We start from the raw sequence: 18,829 nt of genomic DNA on the forward strand, positions 1-18,829 counted from the left end.
TACACACACACACACACACACAACCACAGACACACATACACTACTACAGACACACACACACTACCACAGACACACACACACACTACCACAGACACACACACTACCGCACACACACACACACACACACACACACACACACACACACACACACACACACACACACACACACACACACACACACACACACACACACACACACACTACCACAGGCAGACACACACACTACCACAGACACACTACCACCGACACACACACACTACCACCGACACACACACACACAACCACAGGCACACACACACAACCACAGGCGCACACACAAAACCGCAGGCGCACACACAAACAAACACTACCACAGACACACACACACATACACCACACACACACACACACACACTACCACAGAAAGACACGCACACATAACCACAGACACACACTACCACAGACACAGACACACACTACCACACACATACACACACACACACACACTACTACAGACACACAACCACAGACACACTTCAACAGACACACTACCACAGACACACACACTACCACAGACACACAGACTACCGCAGACACACACACTACCACACACACACACACACACACACACTACCACAGACACACTACCACAGGCGCACACACACACACACTACCACAGACACACACAAACACATACACGCACTACCACAGACACACACACACACACACTACCACAGACACACACACGCACTACCACAGACACACACACACACGACCACAGGCGCACACACAAACAAACACACTACTACAGACACACAACCACAGACACACACACACTACCACAGACACACAGGCTACCGCAGACACACACACACACACAAACTACCACAGACACACTACCACAGGCGCACACACACACAAACTACCACAGACACACACAAACACACTACCACAGACACACACACACACTACCACAGACACACACACACACTACCACAGAAAGACACGCACACATAACCACAGACACAGACACACTACCACAGACACAGACACACACTACCACAGGCAGACACACACACACACACACACACACACACACACACACAACCACAGACACACTACCACAGACACACTACCACAGACACACTACCACAGACACACACACACTACCACAGACACACTACCACAGACACACACACACTACCACAGACACACAGACTACCGCAGACACACACACACACACACAACCACAGACACACTACCACAGGCGCACACACACACACACTACCACAGACACACACAAACACATACACGCACTACCACAGACACACACACACACACGACCACAGACACACACACACACACACACACGGCCACAGACACACACACACACGGCCACAGACACACACACACAAACTACCAGACACACACACACACACACACTACCAGACACACACACACTACCAGACACACACACTACCACAGATACACACACGCTACCACAGATACACACACGCTACCACAGACACACACACACCAACACACACACACACTACCACAGACACACACACCCACAGAGTGAGAAAGTCACTTCTATGGAGTTCGTGTCTGCACATATTTGGATATATACCCAAAAACCACAGCATTCTGTTTTATACAATATTCACAATTTTGGTTTGGCAAAAACATTGAGAAAGAAAATAGGAGAGTCAAAAAATGTGTATATCTTAAAGGCTTATGTGCTGGAGTCATAGACAGAGTCAGAGAGACATGGAGAAATGGAGTCAAAGAGACATGGAGTCAGAGAGACATGGAGTCAGAGAGACAGAGAGACATGGAGTCAGAGAGACAGAGAGTCAGAGAGACATGGAGTCAGAGAGACAGAGAGACATGGAGTCAGACAGACAAAGAGACATGGAGTCAGAGAGACAGAGAGTCAAAGAGACATGGAGTCAGAGAGACATGGAGTCAGAGAGACAGAGAAACATGGATAAATGGAATCAGAGAGACATGGAGAAATGGAGTCAGAGAGAAATGGAGTCAGAGAGACAGAGAGACATGGAGTCAGAGAGACAGAGAGACATGGAGACAGAGAGACATGGAGTCAGAGAGACAGAGAAACATGGAGTCAGAGAGACATGAAAACATGGAGTCAGAGAGACATGGAGTCGGAGAGACATGGAGTCAGAGAGACATGGAGACAGAGAGACATGGAGACAGAGAGACATGGAGACAGAGAGACATGGAGACAGAGAGACATGCAGTCAGAGAGACAGAGCGACAGAGAGACATGGAGCCAGAGAGACATGGAGCCAGAGAGACATGGAGCCAGAGAGACATGGAGTCAGAGAGACATGGAGTCACAGAGACAGAGACATGGAGTCAGAGAGACATGAAAACATGGAGTCAGAGAGACATGGAGACAGAGAGACATGGAGACAGAGGGACATGGAGTCAGAGAGACAGAGAGACAGAGAGACCTGGAGTCAGAGAGACATGGAGTCAGAGAGACGTGGAGACATATAGTCAGAGAGACATGAAAACATGGAGTCAGAGAGACATGGAGTCAGAGAAACAGAGAAACATGGAGCCAGAGAGACAGAGAGACCTGGAGTCAGAGAGACAGAGAGTCAGAGAGACAGAGAGTCAGAGAGACATGGAGTCAGAGAGACATGGAGACAGAGAGACATGGAGACAGAGAGACATGGAGTCAGAGAGACATGGAGTCAGAGAGACAGAGAGTCGGAGAGACATGGAGTCAGAGAGACATGGAGTCAGAGAGACAGAGAGACAGAGAGTCAGAGAGACAAAGAGCCAGAGAGACAGAGACATGGAGTCAGAGAGACATGAAAACATGGAGTCAGAAAGACAGAGAGTCAGAGAGACATGGAGACATGGAGTCAGAGAGACATGAAAACATGGAGTCAGAGACATGGAGACAGAGAGACATGGAGACAGAGAGACAGAGTCAGAGAGACATGAAAACATGGAGTCAGAGAGACGTGGAGACATGTAGTCAGAGAGACATGAAAACATGGAGTCAGAGAGACATGGAGTCAGAGAAACAGAGAGACATGGAGCCAGAGAGACATGGAGTCAGAGAGACAGAGAGTCAGAGAGACAGAGAGTCAGAGAGAGAGAGACATGGAGACAGAGAGACATGGAGTCAGAGAGACAGAGAGACAGAAAGTCAGAGAGACATAGAGCCAGAGAGACATGGAGACAGAGAGACATGGAGACAGAGAGACATGGAGTCAGAGAGACATGGAGACAGAGAGACATGGAGTCAGAGAGACATGGAGTCAGAGAGAAAGAGAGACAGAGACATGGAGTCAGAGAGACATGAAAACATGGAGTCAGAGAGACATGTAGACAGAGAGACATGGAGACAGAGGGACATGGAGTCAGAGAGACAGAGAGACAGAGAGACATGGAGACATGGAGTCAGAGAGACATGAAAACATGGAGTCAGAGAGACATGGAGACATGGAGTCAGAGAGACAGAGAGACATGGAGCCAGAGAGACATGAAAACATGGAGTCAGAGAGACATGGAGTCAGAGAGACATGGAGTCAGAGAGATATGGAGACAGAGAAACATGGAGACAGAGAAACATGGAGACAGAGAAACATGGAGACAGAGAGACAGAGACATGGAGTCAGAGAGACATGGAGACAGAGTCAGAGAGACATGAAAACATGGAGTCAGAGAGACGTGGAGACATGTAGTCAGAGAGACATGAAAACATGGAGTCAGAGAGACATGGAGTCAGAGAAACAGAGAGACATGGAGCCAGAGAGACATGGAGTCAGAGAGACAGAGAGACAGAGAGTCAGAGAGACAGAGAGTCAGAGAGAGAGAGACATGGAGACAGAGAGACATGGAGTCAGAGAGACAGAGAGACAGAGAGTCAGAGAGACATAGAGCCAGAGAGACATGGAGACAGAGAGACATGGAGTCGGAGAGACATGGAGTCAGAGAGACATGGAGACAGAGAGACATGGAGACAGAGAGACATGGAGACAGAGAGACATGGAGACAGAGAGACATGCAGTCAGAGAGACAGAGCGACAGAGAGACATGGAGCCAGAGAGACATGGAGCCAGAGAGACATGGAGCCAGAGAGACATGGAGCCAGAGAGACATGGAGTCAGAGAGACATGGAGTCACAGAGACAGAGACATGGAGTCAGAGAGACATGAAAACATGGAGTCAGAGAGACATGGAGACAGAGAGACATGGAGACAGAGGGACATGGAGTCAGAGAGACAGAGAGACAGAGAGACCTGGAGTCAGAGAGACATGGAGTCAGAGAGACGTGGAGACATATAGTCAGAGAGACATGAAAACATGGAGTCAGAGAGACATTGAGTCAGAGAAACAGAGAAACATGGAGCCAGAGAGACAGAGAGACCTGGAGTCAGAGAGACAGAGAGTCAGAGAGACAGAGAGTCAGAGAGACATGGAGTCAGTGAGACATGGAGACAGAGAGACATGGAGACAGAGAGACATGGAGTCAGAGAGACATGGAGTCAGAGAGACATGGAGTCAGAGAGACAGAGAGTCGGAGAGACATGGAGTCAGAGAGACATGGAGTCAGAGAGACAGAGAGACAGAGAGTCAGAGAGACAAAGAGCCAGAGAGACAGAGAGACAGAGACATGGAGTCAGAGAGACATGAAAACATGGAGTCAGAAAGACAGAGAGTCAGAGAGACATGGAGACATGGAGTCAGAGAGACATGAAAACATGGAGTCAGAGACATGGAGACAGAGAGACATGGAAGCAGAGAGACAGAGTCAGAGAGACATGAAAACATGGAGTCAGAGAGACGTGGAGACATGTAGTCAGAGAGACATGAAAACATGGAGTCAGAGAGACATGGAGTCAGAGAAACAGAGAGACATGGAGCCAGAGAGACATGGAGTCAGAGAGACAGAGAGTCAGAGAGAGAGAGACATGGAGACAGAGAGACATGGAGTCAGAGAGACAGAGAGACAGAAAGTCAGAGAGACATAGAGCCAGAGAGACATGGAGACAGAGAGACATGGAGACAGAGAGACATGGAGTCAGAGAGACATGGAGACATGACAGAGAGGGACATGGAGTCAGAGAGACAGAGAGACAGAGAGACATGGAGACATGGAGTCAGACATGGAGTCAGAGAGACATGGAGACAGAGAGACATGGAGTCAGAGAGACATGGAGTCAGAGAGAAAGAGAGACAGAGACATGGAGTCAGAGAGACATGAAAACATGGAGTCAGAGAGACATGTAGACAGAGAGACATGGAGACAGAGGGACATGGAGTCAGAGAGACAGAGAGACAGAGAGACATGGAGACATGGAGTCAGAGAGACATGAAAACATGGAGTCAGAGAGACATGGAGACATGGAGTCAGAGAGACAGAGAGACATGGAGCCAGAGAGACATGAAAACATGGAGTCAGAGAGACATGGAGTCAGAGAGACATGGAGTCAGAGAGACATGGAGACAGAGAAACATGGAGACAGAGAAACATGGAGACAGAGAAACATGGAGACAGAGAGACAGAGACATGGAGTCAGAGAGACATGGAGACAGAGTCAGAGAGACATGAAAACATGGAGTCAGAGAGACGTGGAGACATGTAGTCAGAGAGACATGAAAACATGGAGTCAGAGAGACATGGAGTCAGAGAAACAGAGAGACATGGAGCCAGAGAGACATGGAGTCAGAGAGACAGAGAGACAGAGAGTCAGAGAGACAGAGAGTCAGAGAGAGAGAGACATGGAGACAGAGAGACATGGAGTCAGAGAGACAGAGAGACAGAGAGTCAGAGAGACATAGAGCCAGAGAGACATGGAGACAGAGAGACATGGAGACAGAGAGACATGGAGTCAGAGAGACATGGAGAAAGAGAGACATGGAGTCAGAGAGACATGGAGTCAGAGAGACATGAAAACATGGAGTCAGAGAGACATGGAGACATGGAGTCAGAGAGACATGGAGTCAGAGAGACATGGAGACAGAGAAACATGGAGACAGAGAGACAGAGACATGGAGTCAGAGAGACATGGAGTCAGAGAGACATGAAAACATGGAGTCAGAGAGACCTGGAGACGTGAAAACATGAAGTCAGAGAGACATGGAGACAGAGAGACATGGAGACAGAGAGACGTGGAGTCAGAGAGACAGAGAGACATGGAGTCAGAGAGACATGAAAACATGGAGTCAGAGAGACATGGAGTCAGAGAGACATGGAGTCAGAAAGACATGGAGTCAGAGAGACATGAAAACATGGAGTCAGAGAGACATGGAGACATGTAGTCAGAGAGACATGAAAACATGGAGTCAGAGAGACATGGAGTCAGAGAGACAGAGAGACATGAAGACATGGAGTCAGAGAGACATGAAGACATGGAGTCAGAGAGACATGGAGTCAGAGAGACATGGAGACATGGAGTCAGAGAGACATGGAGTCAGAGAGACATGAAAACATGGTGTCAGAAAGACATGAAAACATGGAGTCAGAGAGACATGGAGTCAAAGAGACAGAGAGACATGGAGCCAGAGAGACAGAGAGACATGTAGCCAGAGAGACATAAAAACATGGAGTCAGAGAGACAGAGAGACATGGAGCCAGAGAGACATGAAAACATGGAGTCAGAGAGACATGAAGACATGGAGTCAGAGAGACATGAAGACATGGAGTCAGAGAGACATGAAGACATGGAGTCAGAGAGACATGGAGTAAGAGAGACATGGAGACATGGAGTCAGAGAGACATGGCGACAGAGAGACATGGAGTCAGAGAGACATGAAAACATGGAGCCAGAGAGACATGGAGTCAGAGAGACATGGAGACATGGAGTCAGAGAGACATGGAGTCAGAGAGACAGAGACATGGAGTCAGTGACACGGAGTCAGAGAGACATGGAGACATGGAGTCAGAGAGACATGGAGTCAGAGAGACAGAGAGACATGAAGCCAGAGAGACATGGAGAGAGAGACATGGAGACATGGAGTCAGAGAGACAGAGAGACATGGAGTCAGAGAGACAGAGAGACATGGAGACAGAGAGATATGGAGTCAGAGAGACAGAGAGTAAGAGAGACATGGAGACAGAGAGACATGGAGTCAAAGAGACATGGAGACAGAGAGACATGGAGTCAGAGAGACAGAGAGTCAGAGAAACAGAGAGACATGGAGTCAGAGAGACAGAGAGACATGGAGACAGAGAGATATGGAGTCAGAGAGACAGAGAGTAAGAGAGACATGGAGACAGAGAGACATGGAGTCAAAAAGACATGGAGACAGAGAGACATGGAGTCGGAGAGACATGGAGTCAGAGAGACAGAGACATGGAGTCAGAGACACGGAGTCAGAGAGACGGAGTCAGAGAGACATGGAGACATGGAGTCAGAGAGACATGGAGTCAGAGAGACAGAGAGACATGAAGCCAGAGAGACATGGAGAGAGAGACATGGAGACATGGAGTCAGAGAGACAGAGAGACATGGAGTCAGAGAGACAGAGAGACATGGAGACAGAGAGATATGGAGTCAGAGAGACAGAGAGTAAGAGAGACATGGAGACAGAGAGACATGGAGTCAAGAGACATGGAGACAGAGAGACATGGAGTCAGAGAGACAGAGAGTCAGAGAAACAGAGAGACATGGAGTCAGAGAGACAGAGAGACATGGAGACAGAGAGATATGGAGTCAGAGAGACAGAGAGTAAGAGAGACATGGAGACAGAGAGACATGGAGTCAAAGAGACATGGAGACAGAGAGACATGGAGTCAGAGAGACATGGAGTCAGAGAGACAGAGACATGGAGTCAGAGACACGGAGTCAGAGAGACATGGAGACATGGAGTCAGAGAGACATGGAGTCAGAGAGACAGAGAGACATGAAGCCAGAGAGACATGGAGAGAGAGACATGGAGACATGGAGTCAGAGAGACAGAGAGACATGGAGTCAGAGAGACGGAGAGACATGGAGACAGAGAGATATGGAGTCAGAGAGACAGAGAGTAAGAGAGACATGGAGACAGAGAGACATGGAGTCAAAGAGACATGGAGACAGAGAGACATGGAGTCTGAGAGACAGAGAGTCAGAGAAACAGAGAGACATGGAGTCAGAGAGACAGAGAGACATGGAGACAGAGAGATATGGAGTCAGAGAGACAGAGAGTAAGAGAGACATGGAGACAGAGAGACATGGAGTCAAAGAGACATGGAGACAGAGAGACATGGAGTCAGAGAGACATGGAGTCAGAGAGACATGGAGTCAGAGAGACAGAGAGACAAAGAGACATGGAGTCAGAGAGACATGGAGACAGAGGGACAGAGAAACATCGAGTCAGAGAGACATGGAGTCAGAGTAAGAGAGTCAGCATGTTGTATCATGTGGTGGGATCGGAGCGGCCCGTCTCACACTCACAGAGAGAGAGAGAGAGAGAGAGAGAGAGAGAGAGGGGCGGGGGATCAAATGGCACAGCCACCACTCTGGCACAGCCACCACTCTGGCACAGCCACCACATTGAGAGTAGGGCAGTATGATGTAGAGTATACATACCACCATGAGTTGGCCTCCACCACCACCTGCAGGAGCAGTGTGAGCAGTGTGAGGGCGAACACACACGGTCTGGAGTCCAACACACTCCCCGCCGGTGCCGAGGGACAGCATACACACACCAGCCTCCGCAGGAACAACATGCTGGATCAGTTACTGGATCAGCTCTGTGGAGAGACGGCAGTACAGACAGATCAGACAGGCACACACACACGCACAACCGATAGCCAGTCCACATGCACGCTCACACACACACACAGAACAGAGGACTGTACACATATCCTGTCTGTCTGAGTACATCTGTCTCCACAGTCAGACTGTGAGAGGGTAAGAGGCCGTTACAAAATGCTGTGTATGGTATGTGGTGTGTGACTGTCAGAGAGATAAAGAAACATTACTTATGAGTGTACTGTTGCTCTCCCTCTGTGTGTGTACATACATATATATATATATCGCTATATATACACACATATACATATATCTGTGTGTGAGCATGTGTGTGTGTGTGAGCGTGTGTGTGTGTGTGTGTGTGTGTGTGTGTGCCTTGTGTTGAGAGGCCTGGGGCCATCGGTGCTTGCAGCAGAGCAGTCCTCTGGCAGCAGGTGAGTGTGTGAATCACAGAAGACAGAATAACAATGGCCTTCAAACCCCCTTCAACCAGACATTCCTAACAGACAGTCAGTTCATTATACCAACGATAAGAGCATTCTTCTCCTGCGCCAATCAGACAAGGAGAGAGAGAGACCCCCTCTGTTCAACTATAGCACAGTGATGCACTTAAATTGACATGTAATGCGCAGTTAAAAACAGATGAGATAAAAATACACACATTCCTACAGAAGCTCTAAATATACTTTCATATTCTGTTTCTTAAGTCGGTATCTTCTTAAAGCATCCTAGTCCATTGATGACATGTCCTATAAGCCTCTCTCCCACTGTTCGGAGACAAGTTTTTCCAGTTCGCGTATAGTTTAAATATTGCTTTCGCATTTGACCAATCACTAGACCTATTTCAATTCATGACGATGTGAAATGATTGTTTAAGGTGTATTAGGCTTAGGCTACCCTATGTTGACTAAATCAATTACAAGACAAGAATAAGCTATTTATTGAGTTATGAGGAAGTTCTGTAAACTATTAATTATATTATTATTTAATTGCGTCATCTTTTTTAACAAATACTATTTTAGGATCATTTTAAATGATACGAAATAAACACAAAACTGTCCATAATTTAATGAAGCCTAAACATTAGGCTATTTATCCGTTCGTGAACCAGTTACAAGGCTGTCCTATTCCCCCAAAAATATTTTTCTGTGGGTTTAAAAATAAAACTTTTTTACATCCAAATGAATGCACTTTTTGCTATTAACATTTTATTCGTTAATTCGTTACATGATCATTTTGTAAGTAAGTTATTATAACACTAATCGTCCTAATAACAAGTGTTCACCACGGAATAACCCATCATTTTAATTAAAAAAATGCGCAGAAAGCATTAATATATTAATATAGATATTTATCTACATTAAGTTTATAAATGCGTGGATCATATATATATAAAATGTAAAAAAAATATTAAATGTGGAATTGGAAGGCTACTACATTTTAAATAATGACAATATGAAAACCTAAATGGATATCTTTAAAAGCATAGTGTGTGTGTGTGTGTGTTTTTTTTAACGTAATTTCTTATTAGTATGGCATACGCTTTGAAGCGGTACATGCAGGCCAACAACCAACTACTTAATAATGGGTGGTAGGTTACAGTGTCGATGTCCAGGTGAAGTTGAGATCTCATTAACTGTAAATTACTTTTGAAAATCGTGATTTTAATGCGAAATTTGCAAACAAGTTTGCATAATTTAAGAAGTATGAGCCTATAAATCCAATTCCGTTTTTGGGTCTGGAATAATTTGAATGTCTGCTGTTCTGATTCTAATGAAAAAGCAAACGGTATAACAGTCTAAATAATTTCCCTCAAATGTTTCCTGCTGTTTAGAAAGTGGCATCTCTGCATGGTCATTTTAGAGTTTAATTCCAAATGTTCTCTCACTCACACACGCTTTCAGTTTGCGCACTGCCGTTCGGGCTGGCGGCTAAAGTCCCCATTTTTATATAGTCCGTGAAAAATGCCCGGCCCGGTTACATCAAATAATTTATTAACTAAATGTATAGCCTACATTAGTCTGAATGATAGCCACCGCTTGTCTCGGATATTGCTGGCTTCCTTCAGTCCTACGGGTGCATGGAGTGGGCTGAAATAGGGAGAGCAATGGGGTGCACGTGAAATCTGAATCAGTGGAAGGCTAACCTTTAACCGGTAACCGTGACCTGTCATACAAACAACCAGGTTTGAGGTCCTGGAGACGCCTCCATTTCGTCAATTCAGGGGTTCAATTGAATGAAATTCCAATTAATTCAAAACATTTTTTTAAGAGTCATTTATTTTCTTGAATGAACCCAACAAGCAAGTGATGCAGAGAAAACACCGTTCAGACCAGACCACCACTCCTCGGTATTAACGATATGGTCAGCGCACACCGAGTAGGGCTATTGAATTAGGATGGAAACGGCCTAATTTCGGCTCCACCCTGAGCAGTGAGAATCACGAATGGACTTGGACGGGCAAAAAAAAGTCTATTACATATCAGCTAATCAAGTTAACTAAATTAATGTTCAAATCTTACAGGGTAAGACCAACAAACGCGTTGGTTTTGATACCCCTGTATAATACTCGAATACAATAAATTAATACCATCTACACATTTACAGGGGAATAAATTAAGCCTAAACCATAATACAAAATATCGGTCAATATTTAAATAGTACTTTTCAAATATTTCATATTCTGAGAACAACTCTGAAGAGAAAGTAAACATGACCAATGAGTAAAAGGCCCGTGTAGCTCAATCATTTATCGTCAGATTGACAAATAAATGCTCCTATAAAAAGCGTCCTTGACATGGTTTATTGATTATTCTTGGAAGGATAATGAATAAATCAGTGTATGTCCATTGTTTCGTCCATGTCAGATGTAGACTAAATGTACATACGTGGAAAACCGCCTTCAAGGGACGCTGTGCTTTTTTTTTATTAACAGAGTCAACATAAATAGATGCATTAAACGTTACCAAATATTCATTAATGCATATCAGTTTCCAACACACACACACACACACACACACACACGCACACACACACACACACACAGACACACACACACACACACACACACACACACACACGCGTTTTAGGAGGCCAGAGGAGGGAGCCAGAGTCTATGTTTTGATGGACGGAGAGGGAGCAGAGCGAGAAAGAGAGCAAGGGTGGCATTACAAATTAAAACATGTGGCATTAGTTTAACACTGCACAAACAAAGAGTTTTAAAAAGTGTACTTCAGGAGAAAAATTATAATGGTTAAGAGAAAAATGCTTTTATATAGGCTGCAGGCTGCGGTCAAACAAACGAGAATCATTCCTAACGAAAAATGAGTCCTAAGCATGCCAAGAATCGAGGACATAATTTGGGAAAAGGTTTTAGTTTTTTTTAGTTGCTAACCGATCTCTAAATAACTATTCGATAACGAACAAAATCAGAGAGCAAACTATACTCACCACGGAAAACAATTCTTTATGAACGATAATCCACTTTGGTGAGATGATTATTAAAGGAATAATCCCAGTGCCAAGGCCGTAGTGGGCTCGAGAGACTCCTTTTACTTATACCGTTGGCTCAGGTCGGTTTCTATCCAAAGCAGTTAGTGCTAAATCGGGGTTGTACGGGATAGTGTCCGGTGTGTAACGGAGGAGGGTGGCAGTAACCGTGGTAGTCCTGCGGCTCAGTGTCGGAAGACTGGCATAGGCGATCCGTTATCGACGAATGCGCTCCGTGAGCGCGGGACAGCGGAGAGGAGAGCTCTTGCAGAGACGACGGGGGTTATTTACAATGTCCAGCAGCACTATGAATAATTAGAGCCTTTAACAAACGTGGGCGTGAATCCGCGGAAACACTTAATGACAAATAAAACATTCACAAGAAACTAACTAGCAAGTGCCCGTGGCCAGAAACGTCAGCTGTAATAAACTGTTGCCAACACTCTTTTGATGGTTGGGAGGATTGATAGCGGTAGCTTTATCCTTCCAAGTTTCCTTGCAGATTTGTAGAGGTTCCGAAGGCTTTGTAGATGTTCCGACGGGCTGGCACTAATGTGTAAAGCGCAGGTAAACACATGAACCGGTGATAGGTGAGAAGAGATGATCCTACAGCGGTGACACCTTGAACTCAGAACGTGTTCTACCTGTGGTAACATCCACACTGCTGGGTTCCTCGCCACAAACCTGAGGCCGTTATTTCATCCTCCATTCTGCACAGAACTACGCCGCTCTCTCCTGAACTCCTCCGTTGATTTACTCTGGAACAAAAACTTTACCAGCAAAAAGTGCGTTCAACACATCCAACTTTGAGTGGTGGAAGACACGAATTGCCGCAAGTCCACTCCAAGCTTGTCACTGGAAGAAAACTCCAAACAGCAGTACTGTGTGAGAGATGGAGAACTCGCGTGGAGAAGGTACGCTCGTGGAGATAACCCCCGCCCGATAGTGTGTGTGTTGAAGAGCAACTCCTTCTCCTTCTGTCACCTGCCTCGTCGCCTCCTCTTTCTAACTAGCAAACCCTAGCACTGATGCGCGGGGGAAAACTTCTAGATGGCGCATGCGCTCCACATTTTCTCCCAAAGCCCTTCTTTAAAGTCACTAAACTTTCTACGGCAAAGAAAGCGGGCCAAGTGGGAAAGACTCGCAACTTGCGTCTAGGTGAAATTGTAAAAAAATAAAAAAATAAATAAAAAAAAGGGCGGAACGGGCTGTAACAAAACAAGCGTCTCTATTACCTAAAATAAACGTATAAAGCACCCGGGGCTATTAGTCTATCCGTGCCAGAGCCGAGTTAGGATTTTCAGACGCAGGGGATCGAGTTACCTCCCAGTAAAAACCAAGACAAGCAGTTCGACACTGTTTGCTTATACAGAGTGCTCTCATCATGCGCAGGACTGTATGCATAAGCATTATGGTCATTAGAATAACTATTATTTTATCGCCGAACATGGACGTTATCGCAGAACACTGGACATGAACAAGATGGAGGTATGACGGCGAAGTGTTCCGGGTTTGTGACATTATTGTTTAACAGACTTTCAGACTACAAGCTCCAAACTTTTTTTTTTTTTAGGAGAGAGAAGTCGGGGGCAGCAAACCATTATTAATTGGTTTATAAAGTATTTCCACCAATCACAGATCTGGTTCAAATGTATTTGGATTCTAGTGGATTTGAGAGGAAAATAAATAAAACAAATCTATCAATGATTGTTAGGAAAAAAACAACTTCTAAATGCTAACTAAACATATACTTTCTGCTTAGTCACCTGAATGCCTGGCTGCCTGCCCAAATAAAGACTTGTTCAAAATGTGTGTGTGTGTGAGTGTGTGTGTTCTGATGTCACGTTCACATTCATAGTGCCTGCCAATCTTTGAAAGGCCTGCCTCTGCAGTGCTTTTTTGTGATCGGAGAGATGAGTGAGTTTGCCCTTGGAGTCCTCATTGTTGTGTCTGTGTGTGCACCATAGAGGTGCCATGAGATCGCACCAGACAGTCACTGTATCACTAAGAGAGGGAGAGGCCAAGCTGTTGTCTGTAAGCACAAAGTGAAGGAGACCATTACATTGTAACACTGTCATCATCCATCAGGGGAGAAAGGTGAGAGAGGGAGGGACAGAGAGACATTGCCTGCCTACTAGTCTCCATAGCTGTAGTGTAGACAGTGCTGAGCCCATGCTCCATTGCTGATAGCTAGCTTGTGTGCAGTATGCATTATTATTAAGGCAGCGGTTGGATGAGCTGTGACTGGGTTAGTGGTCCTAGCCCCTGCCGAGTCCCCCAACATCCGGATGTTCTGGTTTCCAGGGGAAACGGAAAGAGAGCCTGTGACGTCACTTCCACTTTTGGACATTAACAAGGCGTTGCTCCAGCTTAACTCCTCCTCCACATTTACTGGATTGGTTGAACAGTGCAGAAGAGAACTTCCCCTGACAGCCTTTTGACCAGTATGTAGGGGATCCAGTTTCAGGCATGTATTTTACGCCTGCTACGTTAGGTTCCAGCGGCCCTAAAACAAGCCCAACCACGTAACTGAACCCCCCTTTAATCACCACCACTCACTACCCCTTCCCCCCAGGAGGAAAGCTGGACAACATCTGTCTGAGTCTATGAGAGAGAGAGAGAGAGAGAGAGAGAGAGAGAGAGAGAGAGAGAGAGAGAGAGAGAGAGAAAGAAAGAGAGAGAGAGAGAGAGAGAGAGAGAGAGAGAAAGAAGAGAGAGAGAGAGAGAGAGAGAGAGAGAGAGAGAGAGAGAGAGAGAGAGAAAGAAAGAGAATGAGAGACGGCCAGAAAGATGGATTTAGGGAGAGAAAGAGACCTAGAGAAAAAGAGAGACAGAGATGGGTTTAGGGAGACCATGAAGGGAAACAAAATCACACTATTGTTTCAATCTCAGAAAAGTTGATGATTTCAAAATATCCACTGATTATTAACATAACTATTGATAAAATTCATGTTAAATTATGTTTGTGATTATCTGATAAAGATACATTCTCCGGACAGTTGAGAAAAACGCCACACTTTTATTGAACGAGAAACTAATATTGACCATGGCAACACACTGTATAACAAGTCAATAGCAGAGTTTGAGCATATTGAGACCTCACGCTGTTCACACACACGCACGCGCACGCACACACACACACACACACACACACACACACACACACACACACACACACACACACACACACACACACACACACACACACACACACACACACACACACACACACACAGAAAACTGTACAAGCTAAACACTTACTGCTGGTTCAGTAGAACGGAGATCATGTCACCTTCAAACACCACGACATCCTCACTAGTAAACTGATATGTATAGACAACTCGTCCCCTGAAAGCAGCACTCCTCAATCTCTGATTCCAAAATGATGATTGGGGAGTGCTGACTTCAACATGGTTACCTAAATACTGCCACTCCAATGCATGTTGCAATTAAACTAGTCAATAAATACACTACTAAATAAAACATCACCCACAAGCAGAAACACACAACTGATACAAACCTCAAAGAGAACAGTACTCAATCTGTTTCAGATGTAGAAAAACAAACACAACATGATACTCGTTAGTCAAACAAAGTACAGCAGGGGGAGAGAAAAACACAAGAGAAAAAACAACCTCTAAACAGATCCTAGTTTGATTTCCTCATAGGGTTTTGTTTGGTCACAGTTTATACCCTTCACCCGGAGAGGGACGAAGTTGCCCCTAGACACTGGTCTGAGGTCAGTTGTGTTTTCCCACTTGATAGTTAAGGATTTAGAAAGGGCACTGATCCTAGATCAGTTCCTATGGACATCGTCTACCTGGATTACTGTCAACCAAGAGAGCTGTCCAGTGATAGGATGACAGGAGTGTTTCCAGACTTAAGAACATTCAGAGAAAGGTAGCATATACAGAACACTTCTCTGAGTTCTCTTTGAGGGTTCTAGAGTAATAGGAACCCGGTTCCCCTCTCAGTGTCTCTCTGCTGACAGGGAGTGGTTCCTTTGGCACGGTACATTGAGAAGGTCCATGTGGATCTGAGGTCCATGTTGTGGACCATGCTAATGCTATCCGTATGTGGCTACGTAAACAAACCCACATCAGGATTTGCTCTTTCCCATAGTCTTTCAAGGGCTCACAAACTATCTAAAAAAAACGACACTAGTTTGTTGTCTAGGATTTATCAGTCAGTCAGTGAACCTGGCAGGGGCAGTGAGATGATTGGTTGACTGTTGGAGAGTTAAAGTCGTAGTTCATAAGTACAGTGGAAACAGTCAGGGTTACATGTCCAACGGAGCCTCGGAGGTCATGGGACTTTACGAGTCTATGCTCTCTGATTGTCAAACACTGGGAGGAAAGAGAGCATCTCTGCAACTGAAGGCAGGAAAAGGATTGTCTTCAACCATGGCAGGTGGGCAGGATCCTGAGACTCTGCTGCAGCCAGTCTGGTCCCTGGATCAGTAGAGGATGAACAGGAGTGTGTGTTTGGTTCAAAACCCGGCTCACCAGCAGCTGTAGGGAGACATAGAAAGAACCGGCATCGGTGTGAGAGAACACTTTATAAAACACGCACATGAAGAAGGGTGTTTCATCAGAGCTTGTTATGTGGATTAAAGGAAACCTCAGCCAACTCCCCAGTGCTTCGTAACAGGCACCACGTCACATCTACCTACCAGAGCAGCATAAACAGACATCAGCCAGTGATGGAGAAATCAACTCAAACGGTTTCTTCCATACAAGCGTGTTTGGTTTTTTTCTTAGTTATAGCATGACTGTTTTGTCCCTCTAACAGTCTGGCAAGTCTCCAGATCTCCTTAAGAATGCGTTAAACGTATTTGGCACAGACCCAAACATCGAGTGCTCATTTGTAACAAACCAAAATCGGAATGTGTCTGTTACTTAGGTCTTTGTTGTGAAGCCAGCCAGCAACAAAATCAAGTCCAGGGTCTCATTTGTGGGTTGAGTTTAAAAAACAATGATGTATGCCATATACAGATGTAGGATCTTAATTTGATCACCTGTTCCAGGATAACTTTCCTGCAATGCAAAACAAACTTGTAGTGTATTTTAGGTTTAAAAAGGGTTCTGAAGTTTGTCATTTCAACTTAGAAATTTCAGACTTGATTTTCCCTTGCGAAAAATGAATAACCCCTACAAAAATGTCCATTAATTATAATCCATATAATAACTCACATTTCCTGCAGCTGAATTATTATTTTCCTGCTATACGAAACTGGCTCAAATTAAGATCCTACATCTGTAAGACCAGGGCGCCCCATTGGCTGAGCAAACAGTTCTCAAAATAACCACCAATCAAGAACGGCGATCCCATCAGTCACTCGGGAAAGGCTAGAGAGGAGAACAAACACAACTAGGAGAGCAAGAAAAGAGGGGGAGAGAACAGACAGAAAGAGAGAAAGAGTTAAAGCTAGACTGAAAGGCGGACCATGTAGACTCGAGGGTGAAATGAAGAGTGCAGAATCCTGTGGAATTTGTTCAGGTCTGCAGGGCTTCTGGTTCTCTTCCTGTCTCCCTCTCTCTGGCTGCTGATTGGCTGCCGGGCCGAAGACCACCATCCATTACAGACGTAAATAAATAAACAGCCTCAGCAATTAAACCAAGTGCCATCATTTGTTATGCGACAGGGAGTGCTGTGTGTGGGTTAGTGTGTGCCTCATATGTGTGTGTGAGGCTTTCCTCAGGTTACCGTGCCGTCGTCTGCACTTTAATTAATGATTTTGGGGCCCAAGAATCAACAAATAGGGCCGCGGCAGGCAGAACCCAGGCAGGAAGGCAGGGCCCAGGCTGACAGGGCCCAGGCAGCCAGGCAGGGCTGTGTTTGTTTCCCTGTTCTTTCTGTCTCCCTACAGCTGCTGGTGAGCCGGGTTTTGAACCAAACACACACTCCTGTTCATCCCGGTGGAGCAGCTCTACTGATTCAGGCAGACAGGGCCCAGGCAGAAAGACAGGGCCCAGGAAGGCAGAAAGGCAGGAACCAGGCAGGCAGGAACTAGGCAGGCAGGAACTAGGCAGGCAGGCAGGAATCAGGCAGGCAGACAAGTTCCCAAGGCACGCCATGTTTGGGTGCATGCATGTTAGTGTCTGTGGTTGCAATTTTATATTGAAATAACTTTAACACAACTGGACAATCTGAATAGATTCCACCCTAGATAGTAATAGGGTGCGAGATAAGAGAGTGGCTCTTATCTCGCACCCTATAACTATCTAGGGGAAACTCTCCCATGCTTAGACACAAAATGTCTGCTCTGTTTCAACAAGGTGGTGCTACTGTGCAGCTATACACTGAAACTGAAACTGGAAGGGCTCTTTGACAAAATATGGATAGCACACATGGGGTTGCGAGACTACTTAGCATTCTTATTGTATGTTGAGAGGCTGCTCCCACATACTGTAGAATGGCAGCGGCCAGTATTCCTGTAGATACTCCACATTAGCAGAGAATGAGGTAAGTTACCCTCTTAAATGGTAAAGTACTTCATAATCCTCAGATGGACAGCTCTAGATAAACGTGAAACGTAATCATCACAACTTCTCCCACAATATGTAAAATGTTTTGGCATCTGGGTGGGTAATGTCTGTGTGTATAATTGAAATTCCAGATTTTTTTTTGGGGGGG

General features: G+C 45.6%; 2 protein-coding genes across 2 annotated transcripts in view; both read right to left on the bottom strand.

The window, feature by feature from the left end:
• The window catches only part of LOC139368898 (wingless-type MMTV integration site family, member 5a), a 30,735-nt gene extending 17,045 nt beyond the window's left edge, over nucleotides 1-13,690 (bottom strand). The window contains exons 1-2 of the mRNA XM_071108375.1: nucleotides 12,155-13,690; nucleotides 8,540-8,703 (exon numbers count right to left, since the gene is read on the bottom strand). Of these exons, the coding sequence (XP_070964476.1) occupies nucleotides 8,540-8,679 (140 nt within the window). The 5' untranslated portion in view covers nucleotides 8,680-8,703; nucleotides 12,155-13,690. The remainder of the gene's footprint in view (nucleotides 1-8,539; nucleotides 8,704-12,154) is intronic.
• A 2,783-nt stretch (nucleotides 13,691-16,473) lies between these two features.
• Nucleotides 16,474-18,829, bottom strand: part of LOC139367367 (ELKS/Rab6-interacting/CAST family member 1-like) — a 341,621-nt gene continuing 339,265 nt past the window's right edge. The window contains exon 19 of the mRNA XM_071105566.1: nucleotides 16,474-16,704. The gene's annotated coding sequence lies outside the window, so the exon portion shown is untranslated. The remainder of the gene's footprint in view (nucleotides 16,705-18,829) is intronic.

Source organism: Oncorhynchus clarkii, chromosome 16 (assembly GCF_045791955.1).
Source record: "Oncorhynchus clarkii lewisi isolate Uvic-CL-2024 chromosome 16, UVic_Ocla_1.0, whole genome shotgun sequence".
Classification (NCBI taxonomy): Eukaryota; Metazoa; Chordata; class Actinopteri; order Salmoniformes; family Salmonidae; genus Oncorhynchus; species Oncorhynchus clarkii.